The 24,172-nt window shown below is 40.6% G+C and overlaps 1 protein-coding gene across 2 annotated transcripts; it reads right to left on the reverse strand.

Annotated features, from left to right (window-relative positions):
- Positions 1–4,353: 4,353 nt before the first annotated feature.
- On the reverse strand, positions 4,354–16,550 carry mettl1 (methyltransferase 1, tRNA methylguanosine). Of its 2 annotated transcripts, none has more exons than XM_073071364.1 (6): positions 16,361–16,550; positions 13,069–13,232; positions 11,268–11,452; positions 10,040–10,153; positions 7,052–7,153; positions 4,354–6,270 (listed from the first exon to the last, which is right to left on the reverse strand). In XM_073071364.1, exons 1-6 carry the CDS (start codon positions 16,438–16,440, stop codon positions 6,124–6,126), a joined length of 792 nt encoding a protein of 263 aa, XP_072927465.1. In that variant the 5' UTR covers positions 16,441–16,550; the 3' UTR covers positions 4,354–6,123. The 2 variants fall into 2 exon arrangements, with proteins under 2 accessions (XP_072927465.1, XP_072927466.1); XM_073071365.1 differs by having other exon boundaries at positions 16,283–16,504.
- Positions 16,551–24,172: the final 7,622 nt, after the last annotated feature.

Below are 24,172 nucleotides of genomic sequence, written 5' to 3' on the forward strand. Positions count from 1 at the left end.
TACTCTCCTTCAAATGAATGGAATTATGATCACGAGATGCAAAGTGTTCCTCTTTTGTCACCTGCCCTGTCTTATTCTCTAATATGAGATCTCGTATTGCACTCTTTCTTGTTGGGACTTCTATGCACTGATGAAGGAAACTTTCCTGACCACATTTGACAAACTCTTTCCCAGTCAATATGTGGAAAGTTAAAATCACCTATCACAACCTTATGTTTCTTACAACAGTCTGCAATCTCTGTACAAATTTGCTCCTCTAAATCCCGTGGACTGTTAGTTGGTATATAATATAATCCCATTAACGTGGTCATACCTTTCTTATTCCTCAGTTCTACTCATAAAGCCTTAGTAGATGAGCTCTCCAGTCTGGCCTGACTGAGCACTGCCACATATTTTTCTTGACTCTACCACTCTATCACTTCTAAAACAATGAAGCATTGAGCTGTCTCTCCTGCAGCCAAGTTTCAGTAATGGCTACAATGTCATAATTCCACATGCTGATCCATGCCCTAAGTTTATAAGCCTTTCTTACAATACTCCTTACATTGAAATATACACAACTTGGAATGTTAGTCCCACCATGCTCAATCTTCTGATTTCTGACTTTGTACGTAGGCTTACTATCGTCAATAAACACTGGAGGAATTCAGCAGGTCAGGCAGCATCTATGGAAACGAATAAGCAATCAATGTTTTGGGCTGAGACCCCTTCTTCAGGACTGAAGATGGGAAATGCAATAAAAAGGTGGGGGGGGGGGGTGCAGAAGGAGGACTAGCTGGAAGGTATTAGGTGAAGCCAGGTGGATGGGAAAGGTAAATGGCTGGAGAAAAAGGAATCTGATAGGAAAGGAGAGCAGACCATGGGAGAAAGGGAAGGAGGGGGGCACCAGTGGGAGGTGATAGGCAGGCAAGGAGAGAAGCCAGAGTGGAGAAAAAAAGAGGGAAGGGGGAGGGTAAAAATTACCGGAAAGAGAAATCAATGTCCGTGCCATTAGGTTGGAAACTACCTTGACAGAATATGACGTGTTGCTCCTCCACCCTGAGAGCTGCCTCAGTGACAAAAGAGGAGGCCATTATCTGACATGTCAGAATGGGAATGGGATAAAAATTAAAATGGTTCATCACCAGGCAAAAAAAATCATGAGGGTATTACTTTACAGCTTGAGTAATGCTTAGTGTCTGGATAGGCTTGGACTTCTTCCTCTAGAGCATAGGAATTGAGGGGTGAACTTAGAGAGGTATATAAATCATGAAGGGCGCAAGCAAGGTGGCTTGCCACAGTCTGTTTCCCCAGGCAAATCAAAAACTAGAGGATGTGGATACAAAATGAGAGGGGAAAGATTATAAAGGGATCCAAGGGGCAATTTTTCCAGAAGAGGGTGATGGGCATGTAGAATGAGATGCCAGAGGAAGTTGTAGAGGTGAGTACAATTACAATGTTTAAAATACATTTGGACAGGTACAGTATATGGATTGGAAAGGTTTAGAGGGATATCAGTCAAATGCAGGCAACTGAAACTAGCTTGGAGACATCATGATTGGCATGGACAAATTGAGCCAAAGGACCTGTTTCCAATGATGTGCAAGTCTATGACTCAAGAGTTCTGTGTAGGCATGCCTGAGACTAGACTTCCGAAACACACTATTCTGACCTCTGTTACAACAAGAATACTTGGTGTACAGAAGAAAGGGTTCAAGGATGATCGTTGAGAAAGTGCAACATCCTCACCAACTCCCGAGAATCTCTGGCTCACAACTGCTCATGATGGAAGAGGAGAATGCAAGTTGAAGAACCAGATCTATGCATTGGAAGCCCAGTGGAAGGATTGCACATTTCTCAAACCACCCACTAATGATGTCAAGTACCTCTAGTCCATCATTATTACAACTATTATACACACTAATGACTTCAACTCTGCCCATTGGGAGGGTGACCTTACATTTGTCCTCCAATGCCATGCAAGCAGTGATACTAAGCAACAAAACCACACTAGATGATATCTCAGTACAGAACAAGATCAAATAAGGCAGATGGGGCTCATCAACCGTGGTTGGCAGCTCAGCTAGGAGAAGGAAAACTCTGATCTCAAATCTCCGGCAACTGCATCTTTTCCAGCATCTGCAGATTTCCTTGTGTTTGCTATCTCAAATCTCCACTGCCTTGCGGTTATACTCACTCATGAGGAAGGCTTTGGGAGCAACTCTGAGGACAAAATCTGGAGCTGGAGTCCCTAAGTCAGTCCTACATTGAGTACAACAGTGACTGGCAAATTCTACAATGTCGCTGCTGCCAAACTGTATCGGTCTCAGCCATTCCTTTGGATTCATCAGCTGTGTGGAGAGGGGGGTGGGGGTCTACTACATGGACAACAGCTTGTTCTCCACGTTGTACTACCCTGGCTTGCTTATCATATAGGCAGCTGGGACCTAACACCACAGTCAACCCCAACCCATGGAGGGCCTCACCAAGGCTGTATTTTTGCCTCAATCTTCCTCACTACAGTGCTGCATTTCACATTCAACAAGCTTTCCAGTAGAGATAATTGTCAGAACCATTATCAGCTCCACTTCAGAACCCCATTTTCAGTAATTGAGCTGCAGTATACAGATCATGCACACTTAAATGCATACTCAGGGACTGGGCTCCAAGTTGACTTGATCATTACAGCATACAAGTGTGTGGGGCTTCCACTGAAAATCTGTAGCAACCTGCCCTGTTGCACCACATTGCCCTCTGATAATAAAGCTGCATAACAAGGCCATTTCCTGTGTCTTGGAAACCATCTTTCAAAAGGCCGATATCAATAATGAAAAGTATCACTGAAGATACTATCCACCCTGCAAAAAATAGCTTTTCTGAAAGCTCCCTTCTGGAAAGCACTATAGGGTATTAAAACAAAAACCACGCCATCTTAAAGGTTCCTTCCTCCAGACAGTTGATCTGATCATTCAAGTTAACCCACTCCCCCCCGACCTCCACCATCTATAACCCCAATCATTGCACTGAAAGCATTTTAAACCACTTTTAAAGCATTTTAAACTACTGTTTATATTGTAAATATGCTGGTATTTATGTACTTATGCACATTTTATTCCCTATTTAATTCTTTATAATTGTTGAATGGTGTTGTTTGCAGCAAATTCCTAATACATGTACATCAAGTCGATCCTTGATAATCTATGCAGGCCATTTTGTGTCATCTGAGGAAAAAGGGTGTTGCAGATTAAGACCTCAAACCCAGTAAATGACTCATGGCCTACTGGACAGCAGTGATCCCTGCACTCCTATATGCTACTGAGACCTGGAATCTGCTTGAGACACTGGAGAGAGACCTCCAACAATATCACTGTGAAATCCTCCAAACCCAGTGGCAGAAGCAAGCCATCATTAGCATCTTCTCCCAGGCTAACAGCCCAGCACTGAGGCCTTAATTACAGTCACCCAGCTCCTTTAGGCAGATCCCAGCACTTGCATGGCCAACATCAGACTCCCAAAAAAGAATCTAGTACATTCCTGGCATATATGACGAATAATCTCCCCTTGGGCTTCCAGCCGGGTACAGGTATCGACTATAACCAATGTTTCAAAGACAAACTCTGTCATCTTCTTCATCCCCAAAGATGGCACAGTTTGTCATCAAAATGCTGGTTATAATTGATTCCTGTACCCAGCTGGAAGCCCAAGAAGAGTTTATTCACCAGACTCCCAAAGTTTATATCCTATTCAAAGTTCCATCATAACGTAAGATTAGCAGATGCATAGAAGAAAAAATGAAGATAATCTCAAACCTTCTTCAAAGTACAACATCACCAGACTTTTGGAAACAACTGGCCACTCAAACTGGAGGAACAGAATTGCAGGTGACACCGAGACACATGAAAGCAGTGTGTAAATGGCATAAGGAATGCACCACCCCCACAAACAACCCAATTGACCACCTCTCCTGCAGCAATATCTGTGGACCCCACATCAATCACCTCAGAAGTGGAAACAAGTCATCCTTGAGTCCGACAGTATCTATGAAGAAAGTATTGCTGGAAATTCAAACACTTCTACTGACTTAAATTTTCATTTAAGCCTGATGCATAGCAAACAGTAACTGCACATATTCCAATTTCTTGAGATGTGCTCGCTATCTCTTGTGGTATTGCTCACATGATATACTGCTATTGAAAGAGTGAAAAACAAAATTATTCTGCTGTGAAAATGCAGCAATATTCTTTAAGGTTCATCCAAAGGTTCAGTAAAAAGAGCTTTTGGTCATTCATAGTGCAATTATTGTCCAAAAATTGTGTAGTTATGATCTTTTCATACAAGGCCAGGCTAATTGTAATAAAGGGAGAGAAACTTGCATTTCACAAATTGAAATATTTTACTGAAGACACACAAGCTATGAACAGAAACCTGCAGTTTTGAAATTCTGAATGCAATTTCATAAATATCCTTATTCCATCCAAAATGACAGGAGCTTCCTAGCTTGAAAATGCAGGCAAAAGTAAACAAAATGGGAGAATAGTGTCTGCTTACTCAGAACAAAATACAGATATCCCTTCTTAAACTCTTCATTTGTTAAGATGCAAGAACAAGTCTACAAAACATTCTTTACAACCAAAAAGAACCCTTAGCCAATTAACATATTCTAGGTCAAAAGTTTGAAAGGCTTTATACATTTCTGTTCTTTACAACCTTAACTCACATGACCTTTCAGTTAATTATTGTCTTTTTCTAAGCCTTGTGCTATAATTTCTGACCCACCTGTCGGAAAACAGCAATTTTGATTTAAATAGTTAAAAATTTGCTATCTAGGACAGAACAATAAACTTGATCTATGACTGCTGTCAAAGTATGCATGAGCCGGTTGAATCTGGTCCATTATCAAAGTCTACCAGAAACAATGCAGGTTCACAGGTTTTAAATGATTAGATTAGCAAAGATGTTGCAATGAACCTGAAGCCTACTGTGGGAAAGCTCTAATATCAGCATAGGCACTGAAACAATTTGGTAGTGGAACCAACTTTTTCAAAACCAGCAGGACAGATGGGAATATGAATAAAAAGATGAAGAAAATTTTGACTTTGATTAAGATCCAAGGTTATACCTGCCATATAAATAATCATGACAACTTTGGTTTTGAAGGTAGCTCACTTAACTCTGAAATATTTTCTATGCTGCAAAGTCAATCTATGTACCTCAAAGTCCCAGGAATAGAAAAATAAACGGATAAACAGTTGGTCTACTACTGGTGGCAAACGTAGAGGGAGGAAATTTGGCCAGTCCAGTGGCATATTGCTCCTTTGGTGCCAAATGATTTTTATTTGAACAAAAAAAGTTCTCACCTTTGAAACCTCCAACAATGCATCACTCCCTCAGTTCCACACCAGACAGCCAGCCAAATTTCACATTTCTGAAGTAGGACTGGAATCCATACCCTTCTGACTTGGCAAATCATGTAAACCAAAGGTGGATTGCACTCAGGACAGTTACACCAAAAGTTCAAAATAATTTAGGACAGTAACATAGCATTGAGCACATTTGATAAATTCCCTAAGGTGTCAAGAGAAAAAGTTGCCATTTTCTTTTTTTAATGATCGCAGGATGCTTCAAAGCTTCTAAATTATTTCTGAAGTGCAATTGCTGTTGCAATTCAAGTAGCAGTGATAGAATGTACAGGTATAAGCAAATGTCTCAGAATCAACAAGTTATCACACCAATCTCACAGCAACAATACAAACATGCTAGAATAAACAGCAGACACGGTGATAACTTGTAGGAAATCACACTGAATAGTTTGCATCACATCAGGTAATTAAGTATCCCTTATTTTTTGGGAATCTTTGGGAAAAATAGAACATCTCAAAAATGATATATAATGAAACGGATTTTCAATGCTTCCACTGTTGGCACACTGAAATACCTACCCACGTGTGAATATAATTATCAACTTTTTCCATGCTAGATTTCTTTTATCTGGTTTTGTAATTAAAAAACATGAAATGCAACACTCTTTAATGTAGCATCTCTGATTTATGTGGCTAAAAGAAAGGACACCAAGCGTGTTCCAACCGAGCAGTGTGCCTTTCAACAGTCACTTTCTTTGTAAAATCAAGGCAAGGTGTGCTCTTCTCATGACTTTTCCCCTTCAGTTTTGAGGTTCGGGTTTTTCCCCTCAATTCGTCGGAACACTGCAGTAAAATTCTGTCCACCACTTCTTAATACTTTTTTGCCTTCTTCTGTACATACACCCAGACGATCGACAATGACATCATCCTTCTAGATTAAACAAAACAAGACAGGCTTCAGAAAAGTAGCCTCCATTGCTGCCATAGTCAGTCTCCAACTATGAACAAAGGGGGAAAAAGAATGGGAAACTAGATAGCACAATAACATTACACAGGGATAACTAAAAAAAACACCTTGCCTCAAAACACAGCAAAGCGCCACAAAGTGCAACAAATATGATGTAACAGGAAGAAAGGGAAGAGAGGAGATAATCTGAGAAGATTCTACTGTATACAAAGCATGCTAACAAAGCCATGGCCAAACTTTCAATTTGACTTTTGCAAATCGTACTCATGCAAGATTCCCAATAGTTCAGAGTCAAGACTCTATAATTTTATTGCTTTTAGGAAATAATTCTAAGTCAGTATAAAACTTAAGTTGATTTTATATCCACTCAAAATGTGGACTCCTTTGCAAATGTATGTTTCTGTGAACAAAGGCAAGATAGCAACTGTTGGCCTAATTAGCTGAGTGTCCCAAAGCTGAGAAGGGAAAAAAAAAGATTCATTTTTCAGATTCTTGTAATGATTGATTGGGCAGGAACAGGATGGGGTTAGCAAGGCTAAATAAGCTGTACAACTTCAGTTTAGCTTCTATTAAAGCACCAGTGACACAAAAGGAATTGCAGCCTTGCAAAGTTGTCATAAAAAGTGGAAGATGTTTGTAAAAACAACTGAAGCACAAAGCATTATTAATATATATTACGCTTTCAAGATACACCCAAGACAAAAGACAGTTTTGACTTTGTAGTAAATTTGTGTGTAATTCTCACCAGATCCTCCAGCTGTACTCTTTCAAACAAGGGGTGCTCAGTGAAGTGTTTGACCATCCACTCATGCACTTCCTGCACATCAGTAATGGTATAAACTAAACCCTAATGTGGAAAAATGCAGATAAATAGTTATATAAAATCATAAGAGAAAAATATTAAATGTGCCCTTGTGGCACTGCTACTTAGCAAAACATTTGTTGATATATGTATTTTTTTAAAAACATTTAATCATTTTAAAATGTTTACATTTTTCTTTAAATGTTTACTTTAGATTTCTAATTTCTGTACCAATACTGTAAGTCGGTAGGCCCTGAATTGAGGAACATGCAAACACAAACCCCAATTCAGACCAGACTAACTTGCAATTTACAAAAATCTCAAAAAATTCTCCTAAGATGCAGACAGCATTATCAAGGAAAATGTTGACACCAGAGTTATGAATTATCCAATTTCCTCCTACATTACAAAGACATTGGTTAGGGTTAGTAAGTCATCGGCATGCTATATTTCACTGGAAGAATTCAAGACTTGCTCAAAGTCACAGTAAATTTATTATCAAAGTGCATATATGTTAACATATACTACCCCAAGATTAATTTCCTTACAGGTATTCACAGTAGAAGAAATACAATAGGATTAATAAAAGACTGCCCCAATAGGACAGACAACAGTTAATGTGCAAAAAACTGTGCAAATACAAAATGAGATGGAAAAAAATGTAATAAATATTGAGATAGCAAATATGCCGGGCCATGATGGAACCAGTCTATACTCTCTACTTCACATCTATAGAAAGTTGTCAAAGTTTCAGATGACATACTGTCTTCACAAACTTCTAAAAGATGTAGAAAATCCTTGTATATGCACTTACATGCTGGGCCCAGAAAAGATCCTCTGAAATGATAACACTGAGGAATTTAAAGTTGCTGACCCCCCTCCAACTCCAATCCCCCCAATCAGGACACTCTCATGGAATTCTGGTTTCCTTCTCCTGACGTCAATAATCAGCTCCTTGGTCTTGCTGACATTGAGTGAGAGGTTGTTGCTGTGGCACCACTCAGCCGTATTTTCAATCTCTTTTCTATACACTAATTCGGCCTACAACAGTGGTGTCGTGAGCAAACCTGAATATGGCTTTGGAGCTGTGCTTAGCCTCACAGTCATAAGTATAGTGCGAGTAGAGCAGGGGTCCAAGCACACAGCCTTGTGCTGCACCTGTGCCGATGGAGATTGTGGAGGAGATGTTGTTGCCAATCCAAATTGACTGGGTTCTGCAAGTGAGGAAATCAAGGATCTAATTGCAGAAGGAGTTACTGAGGCCTAGGGCTCAAAGCTTATTTTAAGGGATGACAGTATTGAATGAGGAGCTGTAGTCAATGAAGAGCATCCTGATGTATGCATCTTCGCTGCCCAGGTGTTCCAGGGTCGAGTGAAGAGCCAATGAAATGGCATCGGCTGTTGACCTGTTGTGATGGTAGGCAAATTGTCACTTGCAGGCTGCCTCCAGCACATCCTCGGACTGTGTTGGTTGTTGAGGCAAATGATGCGTTTCACTCTATGTTTAGACATACAAATAAAGCTGATCTATTAGGTCAGATGGCAAGCCCTTACAAAGAGAGGAAAGAGGGGTAGAAAGGTTTAAAGGAGGGAATTCCAGAACTTGGTGCTCAGGCAGTTTAAGACATGTCTACCTATAATGGAGTGATTAAAAGCAGGGGATGCTCACATGGAAGTATTAGAAGATATCCTTTTTTTAAAATTTTTTTATTGCGTTTTTAAGTGATTACAGAGTAAAGTATAGGAAAAAATGTATATAACCCTTCCCCCCCTCCCCTTAACCCCTCCCCCCTAACTTCCCTATAGAAAAAAAAAGAGAAAGAAAGAAAGAAAAAAAGAGTGCCTGTATGTTGGAAGATCTCCACATGCTCCATGGAGTTCGTAATAACTTTAGTGTATATATTTATTTCTTTCCCCAAGTAACCAATTGTTTCGTCTTCAGAGCACCTATATATTTAGTCCTGTCTTTTGTAAATAAGGGCACCAAATTTTCAGAAATGTTTCATATTTATCTCTTAAATTATAAGTAATTTTTTCTAGTGGAATACAGCCATAAATTTCTTTCTTCCAACAATCTATACTTAAATATGTATCTGATTTCCAAGTAATTGCAATAGCCTTTTTGGCTACAGCCAGCGCAATTTTTATAAATTCTTTCTGATATTTATTCAGTTTGGAGAAGATATCTTAAAGAAAAATAAGGTGGCAGCAAAGAGAGGGCTCAGAAACTACATGTGAGCTTGCTTGAGCATTTAATAAATGCATGTGGTTTGGTTCAGCCAAAACCTAAATTCTATATTTGTTACCCTTCGTTAGGAAAGAATATACTGACTTTGGAGACAGTCCAAAAAATATTCAGTAGGCTAATTCCTGGGAGGAAAGGGCTGTCCTATTTAAGAGCAGCTAAAGAAATTAGATCTATATTATTTGGAGTTCAGAAAAATAAGTGATCCTATTGCAACATATGATTCTGAGGAGACATGACTGGTTAGCTATTAAGATGATTCAATTAGTGGGAAAGTGTTGAATGAATGGACATAGTCACAACGGAGTGGCCATTTAAAACTGAGGTGTGTTGGCACTTGCTCTCATAGTGGTAGGGGATCTCTAGAGGCTTTATCTTTTTTTTAAAGTACATACATTTTTTTTAAAATATGTAATTAAAGGCTATGGGGAACTGGCACAGGAGAAATGAGGCCTGGGGTAGATTAGCCCCAATCATATTGAATGGGGGGGGCGGGGGAGAGGCTGGCTGCCTACTCCCACTCCTATTTTCTTATATTTTGATGAAGAGACTGACTATTGCAGGCTTCGCAACACTGTTATTAAGATTAAAAAATTCTATGCACCCAATTTTATTTGAACTTTTCCCGAGAATGAAGCCTGCTAGAATATGTCTTCCAAATACATATGGAAAGAAAGGGCTCTTACCCCCACACGCAGAACATAGGCGTACTCAGCCAGCAACGTTGAGCTAATAATTCGCCATTTGTGTTTTGTCTTCTTAAAATGTGGATCCGGAAAAAGAAAGAACATCTTGCTCAGCTGTAAATAGAAACAAAACCCTTTAAACTGAAAGAAATATACTTCCTAGAAAGTGAAGCTAGATAAATTTTAAACAATGTAGGAAACAGCCATAGATCATTCAGACCCTCAACCCTACTCTACTATTCAACAGGATCACCATTGCTTTCTTGTGCACTTTTCTGCTCATTTCTAACACCCTTTTACTCCAATGTCCAAAAACATCTATTCTCAGCCTTAAATATGTTAAATATAGATTTTTGAACAATCGATGAACCTATAAACACGTGAACCTCATCATCCCTTTTTTTTGCACTATTTCTATTTGTAATTTATAGATTTTTTACATCCTTGCAACATACTGCTGCAGCAAAAGAACAAATTTCACATCATATGTCGATGAAATAAATCTGATTCAGATTCAATGGCTAACCATTCATGACCCTTTTCATTAGAGTATTCAGTCAATGATTAAACAAGCAAATGGTTTCTGAAATACTCAGTAGTTCAAGAAGTTAAACTTCATGGGACAAGAGCATCATTAACAACAGCAACATTTAATGCCTAGTCCTTAACTTCCCCCAAACTGAGTTATTTGCTTGCCTAATTGCCTAACGGAGTCAAGGGATATGGGAGAAGGCAGGAATGGATTACTCATGGTGGATGATCAACCATGATCACACTGAATGGTGGTGCTGGCTCGAAGGGCCAATTGGCGTACTCCTGCACCTACTGTCTATAATTCAGAGGGTAACCGAGTGTCACGTATACAACATATGGTATATTTCCTTCCCCAAAAGACAGGGCTGAACCACAGTGCTCTATTGTTGCTACACAGGCCAGGATTCATGATTCAAACCAACAACAGTAATGAGGGAGAGCGAAACAAGAAAGCCACCTGTCTCAAAAAAAACATTAAATCAAGGTCCTTCCTACCTTCTTGGGCGGATGCAAAAAAAAAAAAATCACACAGCTGCTCATTTCAATTCCAGATTGAATACAATTTAAACACTTATCTGCTCTGGTGGAATTTTAACTTGTGTTTGGAACATTGGTTGAAGTTTCTGAATTACATAATTCTGAAGTTTCGAGTTACATAACCAAAATTGGCTACTGAATGAGCTAAGCACCATACCTGTCCTTTGTTGAAGAAGTTTGGTAAGTACTTCATTGCGTTGCTTCTGATGCAAGCGATGTTCTGGTATTTTCCAGGGTTTGATGCTCTTAGGGATTTGATCCGATCTATCACATAGTCAGATACCTTCACTCTGATTTCTAGCCCCAGAATTAGTGAATTGGGAAAGAGAAGAGATAGCTCCACTGTAAAAAAAAAACAAATTTTCCTCATTATTGTTGATCCTGATGTTGGTACTGAATTTCCTGGAATGATGGATATTTGACAGACACCGATTTAAACCAAGCATCAAACAATCCTGCCCATATTCTACCTCTTCCTCCATGTGGTACAAGTGAAGCATAGAAAATCACTGCTGTAAATCTCTATAGAGGTAAATTGGCTTAAAGAGGCACCGGAAGATTCTCATGAAAGCATAACAGAAGACCTAACTAAAGAAATCTACAGAGTGATAGCTGTGGTTTCATAGTCCCACACCCGAGGTTTGGGCACATAATCCAGATGAAGCAAGTGCTCCACCGGCAGAGATGCCGATTATCACCAATCATCCACTGTGCCTCCAGACATGGATATTTCGACAATTCATCAACACAAAATAACCCACCTTTGGGGATACATAATTCTGATTTTTGGAATGGTTCAGTCAGGTAATGCAGCAGTGCTCTCCAATTATTCCACATCAATTTATTAATAAGAATATCAGAAGGGCTGGAATCTAGTCTCAGCAACACCCTCCTTGTTAATAAGGATAGATCAACTGGACTGGGACTGTTTTTGTTGGAACAGCGATGGCAGAGGGGAAATTTATTGTTGTCTGTAAAATTAAAAGACTTGAATGTAAAGTGCATAGGGAAGGTCAAATTCCCCTACCAGAGAGCTCAACACCAGTGCCCGATTGACACATCTGGGAAAAAAGGCTCAGAAGTGTTGAGGGCAATAGAGAGTAAGGGTTTGGAGCTTGTTGCCTGAAAAGGTGGTGGAAGTAGAGACCCACATCATGTGGGTGAACACATGATGTAATACAGGCTATCTCCTTATCTGGAGACAGGCTGCAACTGGAATCCTCTGGTACGACATTGGTTTCTAACAAATTACTAAATATTTCTAGCGATGTCTCTAACATTTCTTCCTCAGATGTTTCTTTTCTATTTCTACTTGTCCTATTACCGTTGGTGTCACAGTAGCACCACAGTTAGCATAACGCTTTACAGCGCCAGCAATCAAAATATTGAGTTCAATTCCTGCCACTGTCTGCAAGGAGTTTGTATGTTCTCCCTGTGGCCATGTGAGTTTCCTCCAAGTGTTCCAGGTTCCTCCCACATTCCAGAAGGCTAGGGTGAGTATGTTTTGGTGCTGGAAGCATGGCAACACATGTGGGCTAGCCCCAGCACAGCCTCAGACTGTGTTAACCACTGATGCAAAAACGATGCATTTCACTATATGTTGCGATGCAAGTGATACCTCCACTATCAAACTTTCTCCCCGCTTCTACCTACCTCATTCTCTTCTCCCCTCCTCAGTTTTACTGCATCTTAAATGATATCTCTCTTAAAATTTAAAAGTTCTGATGAAAGGTCACCAAACTGCAATATTAATTTAGCCCCATAAAAGCTACGATTTCAGACCTTTCTGTGTTTTAACACTACTTGTTCACTATCTTCAATTTTAAAATGCCCTCCAGGGTTTTTCTGAAATTAACATAGACAAGGAGTTACTCACAAGGGAAAATGCAACTTTCAATACCTAGGCTTAGTGAAGTCTCGTGAAGCCACAGAACATTGGTCCAATAACACATACTTACCCAGCAGGCCTCCATAGCCACACCCTATGTCTGCAAATTCCACTTGAGATTTCAAATTATTATCGGTTACATCTTTGTCATCATCGTGATGATCCTTGTCAGAGAGTGGTTTGAAGTATTCAGGGTAGTACTGAGACCAATCCATCTCCTTAGGCCTAACAGGGCTGGAGACAAAATACAACAGAATTCACATCCACAATAAATGCATCTCCAGCATTTAAATGATCAATGTTTTATCCCCCGCCCCCAATCCCAGGTAATATAAAGAATAAAAGGGTAGATCCTCTTAGATACCAGCAGGGCAATCTATGTCTTCAGCTGCAGGAGATGGGTAGGATTTCTTTTTCGAATATTTCTCTTTGATGCTTACTGAGGAGAAAATTGTGGCTGCTCAAGGGATGGGGAAACTAGTGCAGATATTTTGGAGGACATTCGTATTACCAGGGAGGAGATACTTGCTGGCTTACAGTGCATTACTGTGGATAAATCCCCATGACAGGTGTAGACTATTTTCTGAACTGCTTCTATGTTTTATGGTTGTAAGCAAGTGCAGCCTTGGACTTTGAGGAGAGTAGAGAAGAAATTGTAGAGGCCCTTGCAGAAATATTTCCTTCACTGTTAGCCACTGGTGAAGCTCCCAAAGGCTGTAGGATGGCTAATGTTGTTCTGTAGTTTAAAAAGGAAAGTAAGAACAAGCTAGCAAATTACAGGCAGGTCAGCCTGACATCAGTAGTGGGGAAGTTACTGGAAGGAATTCTGAGGGACAGGAACCACTAGCATTTCAATAGACAGAATCTGATTCGGAGACATTAGCATGGCTTTTCTGTGTGGAAAGTCATGTTTGACAAACCTTTAATTTTCTGAAGAGGTAACCAAAAGGGTAGATAAGGGCAGGGCAGTGGATGTCATCTATTTGGGCTTTCGCAAGGCAGTTGACAGAAGTAACTCCACCATGGACGGTCCCAAGCCCGGCTGCATAAGGAGAAGGGATGGGCATGGGGCTAGCAACCCCATCCCATAAAAACCCAGTGCTACAGAAACACAAACAGAAAGCTCCAAACACCCCATGCAAAGGCAGGCTACTGGCACCTTAAAACCAGTTGCTTCGGGCAGATGAGGCTCATTAGCCGTGGCTGGTAGCTCACCTAAGAGAAGGAAAACTCTGATCTCAAACCTCCACATCACACTGCCCATACTGGCTTTTATATGACAGCTAGGATGCAACATCCATGGTCAATCCCGATCAATAGAGGGCCTCCCAAATGCAAAAGGACTGATCAGTAAGCATACAGATGACACAAAATAAGGCATTGTTGACTGTGAAGATTATTATAGATTACAGGGGGACCTTGATTAGTTAGGGAAGTGGGCTGGGGAGTGACAAATGGATTTCAATAGAGACCCTCAAGAGATTCTGTAGATGCTGGAAACCCAGAGCTATACACACAAAACACAGGAAGATCTCAGCAGGTCGGACAGCATTTATGGAGGGGAATAAGCAGTTGATGTTTCGGGCTGAGATTCTTCATCAGAACTGAAAACAAAGGGGAAAGAAGCTAGCGGGGGAGGGAAAGGAGTAGAAGTTGGCAGGTGATAGGTGAGACCAGGTGAGGGAAAGGTGGGTGGGGGAGGGGGATAATGAGGAAGCTTGGAGGTGACAGGTGGAAGAAGTAAAGGCCTGAAGGAGGAATCTGATACCATGGAAGAAAGGGAAGGAGGAGGGCGCCAGAGGGAGGTGATGGACAGGTGAGAAGAGAAAGAGGAGTACCAGAATGGGGAATGGAAACTAGAGAAGGGGAGTGAGAGAAATTACCAGGAGTTAGAGAAATTGATGTTTATGCCATCAGATAAGTGTGAGATAATACATTTTGGAAAGTCAAACCAATGTAGGACTGATGCTGTGAATGGTAGGACACTAGTGAGTGTAATGGAACAGAGACATTTAGGAGTATAGCTTATTGAAAGTGCCATCACAGACAGGGTGGTGAAAAAGGTGTCTTTCACCATCTTCACAGGCCTTCATTAGTCAGGACATTGTGTATAGGAACTGGGATATTATGTATCAGTTGTGGGGCCACATTTGGAGTGTTCTGTACAGTTTTGATTGCCCTGTAATAGGAAGGATGTGATTAAACTGGAAAAGTGCACAAAAGATTTACAAGGATGCTGCCAGGACTAGAAGGCCCAAGTTATCAGGAGATTTTGGCTTGACTGGGTCTTCATTCCCTGGAGTGTAAAAGAATAAGGGGTGACCTGATAGAGTTTTATAAAACCATGAGGATGTTGTTGCCAGGTCTGGAGGACCAGAGTTATATATAAAGATTGAGTAGGTTAGAACTTTATTCCCTAGAACATAGAAGATTGAGGGGAGATTTGATTGAGGTATGCAAAATTATGAGAGGTATAGATCAGATAAATGCTAACAAGCTTTTTACACGAAAGTTGGGTAGGACTGCAACTAGAGGTCATGGGTTAAGGATGAAAGGTGAAAAGTTTAAGGGGTACATGAGGGGGAAACTTCTTCACTCAGTGTCATGAAAGTGTGGAACAAGCCACCAGCACAAGTGGTGCATGCAAGCTCAATTTCAATGTTTCGAATAAGGTTGGATAGGTACGTGGATGGCAGGGGTTATGGAGAGCTATGGTCCCTGTGCAGGTTGTTGGGAGTAGGCAATTTAAATTGTTCAGCACAGACTAGATGGGCTGAAGGACCTGTTTCTGTGCTGTATTTTTCTATGACTCTATAAGAGATTTTGATAAGGTGGACGTTAACAATCTTTTCCCAGGCATAGAGACCAAAACTAGGGGGCATAGGCTTAGAGTGAGAGGGGAAATATTTAAAAGGGACCTGAGAGGCAACTTCTCCTTGCAGACGATGGGGGGTAAAATGGAAAAAGCTGCCAGCGGAAGTGGTTGAGATATAATACTGTAATTTAAGAAGCATATGGGGGGGGGGGGGTCAGAGGGATATGGGCCGAACGTAGTAAAATTGACTAAACATGAGAAATTCTGCAGATGCTGGAAATCCAAAACAACACACACACAAATTGCTGGGGGAACTCAGCAGGTTAGGCAGCATCTATGGAAACAAATAAACAGCCGACGTTTCGGGCCGAGACCCTTCCTTGGGACTGAGAAGTGGGGAAGAAGATGCCAACACCGTGGTCGGTATAGACCTTACTGTATTGCTCTATAACTCATCCCCTTTCTTTACCTTCATCCCACTTTTCTCTTTCGCCCCTCATCCCCGATCACTCTTTTACCACTACCGATATCATCATCTACGACTCACTATTCGAAGGCGTGATCCGCCATTGGATTGGAGTGAGCACGCTGCCGGTAGTAACGTTTCTGAGGAGCTGGCACCGCCATCCCCGCGATTCGACGAGAAGAAACAAACCCGAAAATTCAAATTGGGAAAAGCACTCGCACGGCGTCCACAGTCCGGCGCGTCCAAACTGCGTCATCAATGCGCACCGAGAGTCCGCACGTGCGCCTCCTGAGAGCCTGCAGCGTCCAAATGACATCATCGGTACGCGCTGAAGTGCGCCCATGCGCCTCCTATCAGTTCGAATCGGCTGTTGCTATGGAGATTTGAAAGCAAACGCGAAGTCTGAATGTGTTCGTGTTGTGGCAAGACAACTATAATGCAAGTTGTCTTATAGCTAGAATGCTGAAAATGCTGGGAAACTGGAATAAAATCAGAAATGCTGGAAATTCTCATTCTGTCAGGCAGCATCTGTGGAAAGAGGAAAACAGTTAAAGATTCTTTAATGTCACTTAAGTTCAACGTTGCACTCCTAAAATCGACTGGGTCTCCTTCACTGTTCCAATGAAGCTCAACTTAAACTAAAAGGATAGCACCTTATCTTTTAAATGGGCACATTACAGCCTGCAAGCTTCAATACTGAGTTCAACAATGTCACATAACCAGCATTTTTTATAGAATCCTAGCTTTAAAGTATTATATTTAGATAGATAGATAGATAGATAGATACTTTATTCATCCCCATGGGGAAATTCAACTTTTTTTCCAATGTCCCATACACTTGTTGTAGCAAAACTAATTACATACAATACTTAACTCAGTAAAAAATATGATATGCATCTAAATCACTATCTCAAAAAGCATTAATAATAGCTTTTAAAAAGTTCTTAAGTCCTAGCGGTTCAATTGTAAAGCCTAATGGCATTGGGGAGTATTGACCTCTTCATCCTGTCTGAGGAGCATTGCATCGATAGTAACCTGTCGCTGAAACTGCTTCTCTGTCTCTGGATGGTGCTATGTAGAGGATGTTCAGAGTTTTCCATAATTGACCGTAGCCTACTCAGCGCCCTTCGCTCAGCTACCGATGTTAAACTCTCCAGTACTTTGCCCACGACAGAGCCCGCCTTCCTTACCAGCTTATTAAGACGTGAGGGTCCCTCTTCTTAATGCTTCCTCCCCAACACGCCACCACAAAGAAGAGGGCGCTCTCCACAACTGACCTATAGAACATCTTCAGCATCTCACTACAGACATTGAATGACGCCAACCTTCTAAGGAAGTACAGTCGACTCTGTGCCTTCCTGCACAAGGCATCTGTGTTGGCAGTCCAGTCTAGCTTCTCGTCTAACTGTACTCCCAGATACTTGTAGGTCTTAACCTGCTCCACACATTCTCCATTAATGATCACTGGCTCCATATGAGGCCTAGATCTCCTAAAGTCCACCACCATCTCCTTGGTCTTGGTGATATTGAGACGCAGGTAGTTTGAGTTGCACCATATCACAAAGTCCTGTATCAGTTTCCTATACTCCTCCTCCTGTCCATTCCTGACGCACCCCACTATGGCCGTGTCGTCAGCGAACTTCTGCACATGGCAGGACTCCGAGTTATATTGGAAGTCTGATGTGTACAGGGTGAACAGGACCGGAGAGAGTACGGTTCCCTGCGGCGCTCCTGTGCTGCTGACCACCGTGTCAGACCTACAGTCTCCCAACCGCACATACTGAGGTCTATCTGTCAAGTAGTCCACTATCCAATCCACCATGTGAGAGTCTACTCCCATCTCCGTTAGTTTGTGCCTTAAGATCTTGGGCTGGATGGTGTTAAAGGCACTAGAGAAGTCAAGGAATGTAATCCTCACAGCACAACTGACCCCATCTAGGTGAGAGAGTGATTTGTGCAGCAAATACGTGATAGCATCCTCCACTCCCACCTTCTCCTTATACGCAAACTGAAGAGGATCCTGGGCGTGCCTGGTTTGTGGCCTCAGATTCTGTATTATCAGCCGCTCCATGGTCTTCATCACGTGCGACGTCAAGGCAACAGGTCTGAAGTCATTCAACTCCTTTGGTTGTGGTTTCTTCGGTACCGGGACGATTCTTCCTCCGTTGGTACATTCTCCAAGCTTAATTTAACTTTCACCTTGGAGTATTGCCCTTTATGTAATTTAACCACACTTGCCTTCCACCCTTGAACAGACCAGATGTGTGGTAGGGGCTGGAGAATATTCCAAACATTGGGAGGGGAGAGGTGAGAAGAAAAATGAGAAAATTAAAATTGAATTATTACTTAACTAGGAGAAAGCACTGAAAAGTTTAACATAGCATAAGGGTTCTCAGACCAATATGAACAGATAAAGCCAAGTCAAAGAATTGAGTCTTAAAAGGAGAGACAGGGGGAGGTCATGATTGGAATACTGCATTCCTCCTACATTTTCTACAATAATGCATGGCTATATTCCTACCTGTTTGGCAATGGGAAATGCAGGTCACAGCTTTTATGTGAAAGAAAGCAAAGGGAAGATAGTATTACATATCAGTTCCAGTTCTAGCCCATAGGACCAATGTCTCAAAGTAGGATAAAAAATCATGTGCAGATGACCCACAGTGAAAAACAGGAACCATTCCATTCTTCATTAGATCAGCTTCATCAGCGGTAGATGGAAAAAACAAACCTGACTGAATCGAACACATGGTTCAGCAATATATTCTTAGTCAGTCTGTGATGTGTGAAATTAGGAAATTACTTTTTTAACCTGACCCCATTACATGCTTGGCAGTAGCTTTCAGTTAAAAGAGCCATTAGGATTTTGTGGAGTCTGCGTTAATTGTCAACCAACGTGATGCTTCATGGTATTGTTGTGACCCAGAATTCCCAAGTGATTATGAAGTTTTCCATGTGTAGGTTGAACCCTTTAAAAATGCTCCTCCTTTGGATGCCTGCTAGTTATTTCTCTCATCTCCACACATGGCTGACAAAGCCAAGGTTCTCCAAGCAGTTGAGCTATTTTGCTCTGGAGTTAAAGATTAATGCAGTTGCCAGGATTCAGTTACCCTCTGTCTTGATCATGAAGAATGGAGCAGGAATTTCTGAATATATTTTGAGACTTTGACTCCTGGTTTTCGATACTTCAGACAGGGGAAACATCACCCTTCATTTACACTGTCAAGCCATATAAGAATTCTGTGTGTTTCAACTGTGGTCATGTTCAATTTTTTTAACTCTGGAAAGTATAGGTGCTGTCTGTTTGCTCTCTCCTCATATGACACCTTCCCCTCCCTCCCCTCCTTCTTAATAAACTGGTAGACCTTCTCTTCCTCTGTCACAAGTGTGTCCTTCCTTAGGTCAGAAGACTAGAACCAGACACAATATTTAGAGGAGGGACCCTTCATTAGACCTGAGAAAGGGATTTAGGATGTATGTGCACACTCCTTTGAAAATAGCAAGACAAATGTTTAAAAATGTATATGGGTTTTATGAACATAGGTGTAGAGTCCCAATGCTAGGAAATCATGATGAACCTTTATAAGACAAAAGTTTACCACAACTGGAGTATTGTGTCCAGTTCTGTGTACTGCATTTTAGAAGCAAGCTGCAAAAGAGACTGATCAAAATTATTTCAGGAATTTGGAACTTTTGGCAGACATCTTTGTGCCTTCATTAGCCATGGGTGATGTGTGTCGTATTCTGATGTTTTAATCCAAGGTTCTTCCAGAAGTCAGGAAAGAGGCATAAAATGTGTTGCTTCATGATCGTTTTATTGAGCGTTGATAGAACAAAGGTATCTTGAAAAGACAGTGATAGAGGTCTACTAAGTGAAGGGAAAGCTCGTTAAGATGGCGCCTACTATAGAACAGCTAGTTTTTATACCACAGAGATAAGGAAAGTTCCCATTCATATTTGTAGATAAGAGTCAACCAATGAGAAAGCACTTATTCAAATAACACAGGACAAAGAAGCTTCCAGAGCTTTCCAGAATTATACTTTGTCTAGCCACTAGAGGCATATTAAACTGTTATATGCATATAAGAACTATTCAAAATACAAGCAGATAATAAATTGTTAAACTGCAAAGAAAATAATGAAACAGTCTAATCTAAGAATTAAACAGTCAGATCCAACAATGCCCCCTTTGATTCTAAATCACACATTTAGAATCATTACATCTGAAAATTCAGAGGTAGAAAAAATTGAGATATTTGCATTAAGTATAAAATAATCCAAAAAAAAACTAGTCAAGTTATGAAATATCCAAGGATATATATTCAGAAGACTGGAGGAAGGCTAATGTTTTCCTTTTTTATAGAAGGACAGCAGGGATAAGCCGGAGAACTAGAGGCTGGTGAGTCAAACATCTGTGGTGGAAAGGTCATAGGAAGGGATTTGAGGGACAGCATCTATTTGCATCTGGAAAGACAAGGACTGATTACAGATAGTCAGCATGGATTTGTGCAAGGAAAATTGTATCTTGTGAATTTGATTGAGTTTATTTTAGAAGAGGTGACCAAAATGATTGATGAGGATGGCAGACATTGTCCTTTGACAAAGTTCTTAGAACACATGGGATCCAAGATTAACTAACAAATTGGATACTGAGTTGGCGGTAAGTTGAAAGTAGGGGACTGATTTTCAGATTGGTGGTGTGCTGCAGAGACAGGTGCTGGGTCCTTTCTTGTTTTATGTATTAATGATTTGGATGACAATGTAGACATTATGATTAATAAGTTGCAAATGGCAACAAATTCATGGTATAGTGAAGAAAATTGTTGAAGGTTACAACAGGATATAGACCAACTGGAAATGTGGGCAAGTGATCAATAGATGGAATTTAACTTGGGCAAGTGCAAAGTGTTGCATTTTGGTAAGTTAAACCAGGACATGACATACATGAGGAAATCTGCAGATGCTGGAAATTCAAACAACACACACAAAATGCTGGTGGAACACAGCAGGCCAGGCAGCATCTATAGGGAGAAGCACTGTTGACATTTCGGGCCGAGACCCTTTGTCCGACATTTCGTCCGACGAAGGGTCTCGGCCTGAAACGTCGGCAGTTCTTCTCCTTATAGATGCTGCCTGGCCTGCTGTGTTCCACCAGCATTTTGTGTGTGTTACATGACATACATGGTGAAAAGACAGCCCTATGGAATATTGTTGAACAGAGAAACCTTTGAGTACAAGTTTATAGTTCCCTGAAACTGGAAACACAGGTTAGGCCACATTTGAAGTATTGCATGCACTTCTGGTTGTCACACTATAGGAAGGATGTGATTAATTTTGAGTGGGTGCAGAATAGGTTCACAAGGATGTTGCCTGGATTGGAAGCTTGCATTACAAGCACATATTGACAGGTAAGGTTGAGATAGAGTTAGATAAAATTATGAAACATAGACAAGATTAATAGCCAGGGTCTGTTTTCCTTGGTAGAGGTGTCTAAAACTAGAGAGCATAGGTTTAAGGTAAACAAGATGACATTTGAAGAGGATCTGAGGGTTAGTTGACATCTGGAATCAGTTTGCAGAGATGGTGGTGGAGGCAGGAAGAGTAACAGGTGGCTTCTGAAAAGGTACTTTAATGAGCATAGAGGAATACGAAATTAATGCAGGAAAATGGGATTAGCATAGCTAAACATGATGGTGCCATTCATAAACACAAGAGATTCTGCAGATGCTGGAAACTTTGAGCTGTTGCTCATGATGGGCCATTCCTAGAATTATCCAGGTCACACTACTGCAGGTTGTGCTTTGAGTGCCTTGAAGGCAAATGCATTGTTAGCATTCATTTCGAGAGGTCTAGAATATTACAGCAAGGATGTGATGTTGAGGCTTTATAAGGCATTGGTCAGACCACATCTGGAGTATTGTGAGGAGCTTGTGGCCCCTTATCTAAGAAAGGAGGTGCTGGCATTAGAGATGGTCCAGAGGAGGTTCACAAGAATAATTTCAAGAAAGAAGCGGTTAATGTATGAGGAATGTTTGATGGCTCTGGGCCTGTACTCACTGGAGTTTAGAAGAATGAAGGAGGATGTCATTGAAACCCACCAAATATTGAAAGGCCTAGAAAGAGTGGATGTGGAGAGGATGTTTTCTATAGTGGGAGTGTCTGGGACCAGAGGGCACAGCCACACAATTCAAGAACAGAGTTGAGGAGGAATTTCTTTAGTCAGAAGATGGTGAATCTGTGGAATTCATTGCCACAGATTGCTGTGGAGGACAAGTCATTGAGTATATTTAAAGTGGAGGTTGATTAGAACTTGATAGATTCTTGATTAGTAAGGGCATCAAAGATTATGGGGAGAAGGAGGAAGCCTATAACTCCTTTATGATCTCTGGGCTCCTCCAAATGTGACCTCTTTGGCAATTCAGGTTTTAATCACTCCACCAGTAGTAAGCATACCTTCAGCTACCTGGGCCCCAAGTTCCAGAATTCCCTCCTTAAACCTTTTGTCTTCTCTATATACCTTTCCTCCTTTAAAATGCTTTCCAAATCTACCTCAAACCAAACCTTCTCTAATAAATCCTTGTCAAGTTTCACCAAGTTCTTTAGTCTGATAAAATTCCCATCCTTTGGGATATTTTCCTGCAATTCAAGTTACAAAATAAATGCAAGTTGTAATATTACTAATGAACACATAAGGATTTAGGTTAATCACCTCGATCTGTTTTTGTGACACTAAGCTGTAACCCACTTATTTGTGAACACACTCCTGTATCAGTATTCTGCAGTGTGATTTCAGCCACAGAAATGTGGTTCTTTAAATGGGTCATTTGTTCAATCCATGTATAATTCTGATGAAATTCTGCAAATGACAGAAGTTAACAACAGTGGATTTCAGGTCAGCATGGGCAGTGATGCCAAAAATACTAAGTACAGTGATGCAATGACATGGAACTCAAGGCAGTGACCTGTTCAATGCAAAATGTTGTTTTTATTTGAAATATAATCATAGTGCTATCAAACAGGTGATGTACCTGTATTTAGAATAATAAGAAAGTTGTGATTGATAGACATTAATGAACTAGAAATGATCTAATGACAAATCCAACAGTTTGACGGTCCATATGTTTTTTTTTCTAAATTCCAAGGTATTAAATGTACAGATTTTACGAACCCCAGCTGCTGTGACTTTTGTATTTGTATCACTTTGATTATTAATAAAGGCCTTTGCAATACAAGCAACTTCACCAATATGGCTTTGAATAATAATATTTGGAGATTTCAATCATTCATTTATAATCGGAAGAAAATTCTAGCTGCCATGTATCTCTGTCCCATTAACCACACCCCTCCCAAAGCAAAAATTAGTAAACTAGGTCATCTGACATAGAATAATAATGCTGTTACTAAATTAACAATCTAGTGGCTTGATCTGGAGACACAAATTCAAGTTTCACTAAATTAATTTTGTGGTATATTGACAGTGATTGTGAAACTACTGAATTGTCATAATAATGTTATTCAGAGAAAATGTCTGCTATCCCTGAGTATGTTACCTTACACTTCCCTGGAGTGATTTCTATTTGCCATTTTTCTGCCTAACTAACCACACCATTTATCTATTTCTGCAGTTTAAAACTTTTCTCCTCACTGTCAACCACATGACTAATTTTTGTATTATCTGCAAACTTCTTTATCATGCCCTGTGGTCCTATCACAAAAACAGCTATTACCTTTTGTTTCCTGCTATGAAACCAGTTTTAGGTCCGACTTATCATTCTCCCCTGGATTCCATGGGCTTTTACATTTTGATAGCCTGTCACATGTGACTTTGTCAAAGGCTTTGTTTAAATTCGTGTAGCCCACATCAAATGCACTGCACTTGTCAACCCTTCTTAT

The sequence above is a fragment of the Hemitrygon akajei genome, chromosome 18 (assembly GCF_048418815.1).
Source record: "Hemitrygon akajei chromosome 18, sHemAka1.3, whole genome shotgun sequence".
Lineage (NCBI taxonomy): Eukaryota > Metazoa > Chordata > Chondrichthyes > Myliobatiformes > Dasyatidae > Hemitrygon > Hemitrygon akajei.

Coding starts and splice junctions, on each gene's coding strand:
- mettl1 (XM_073071364.1), bottom strand. CDS start 16,440: ATGGCGGTGCCAGCTCCTCAGAAACGTTACTACCGGCAGCGTGCTCAC. Junction 13,233..16,360: donor GCGGATCACGCCTTCGAATA/GTGAGTCGTAGA, acceptor TTTTGTCTCCAG/CCCTGTTAGGCCTAAGGAGA. Junction 10,154..11,267: donor ACTTCTTCAACAAAGGACAG/GTATGGTGCTTA, acceptor TTCTATTTACAG/CTGAGCAAGATGTTCTTTCT.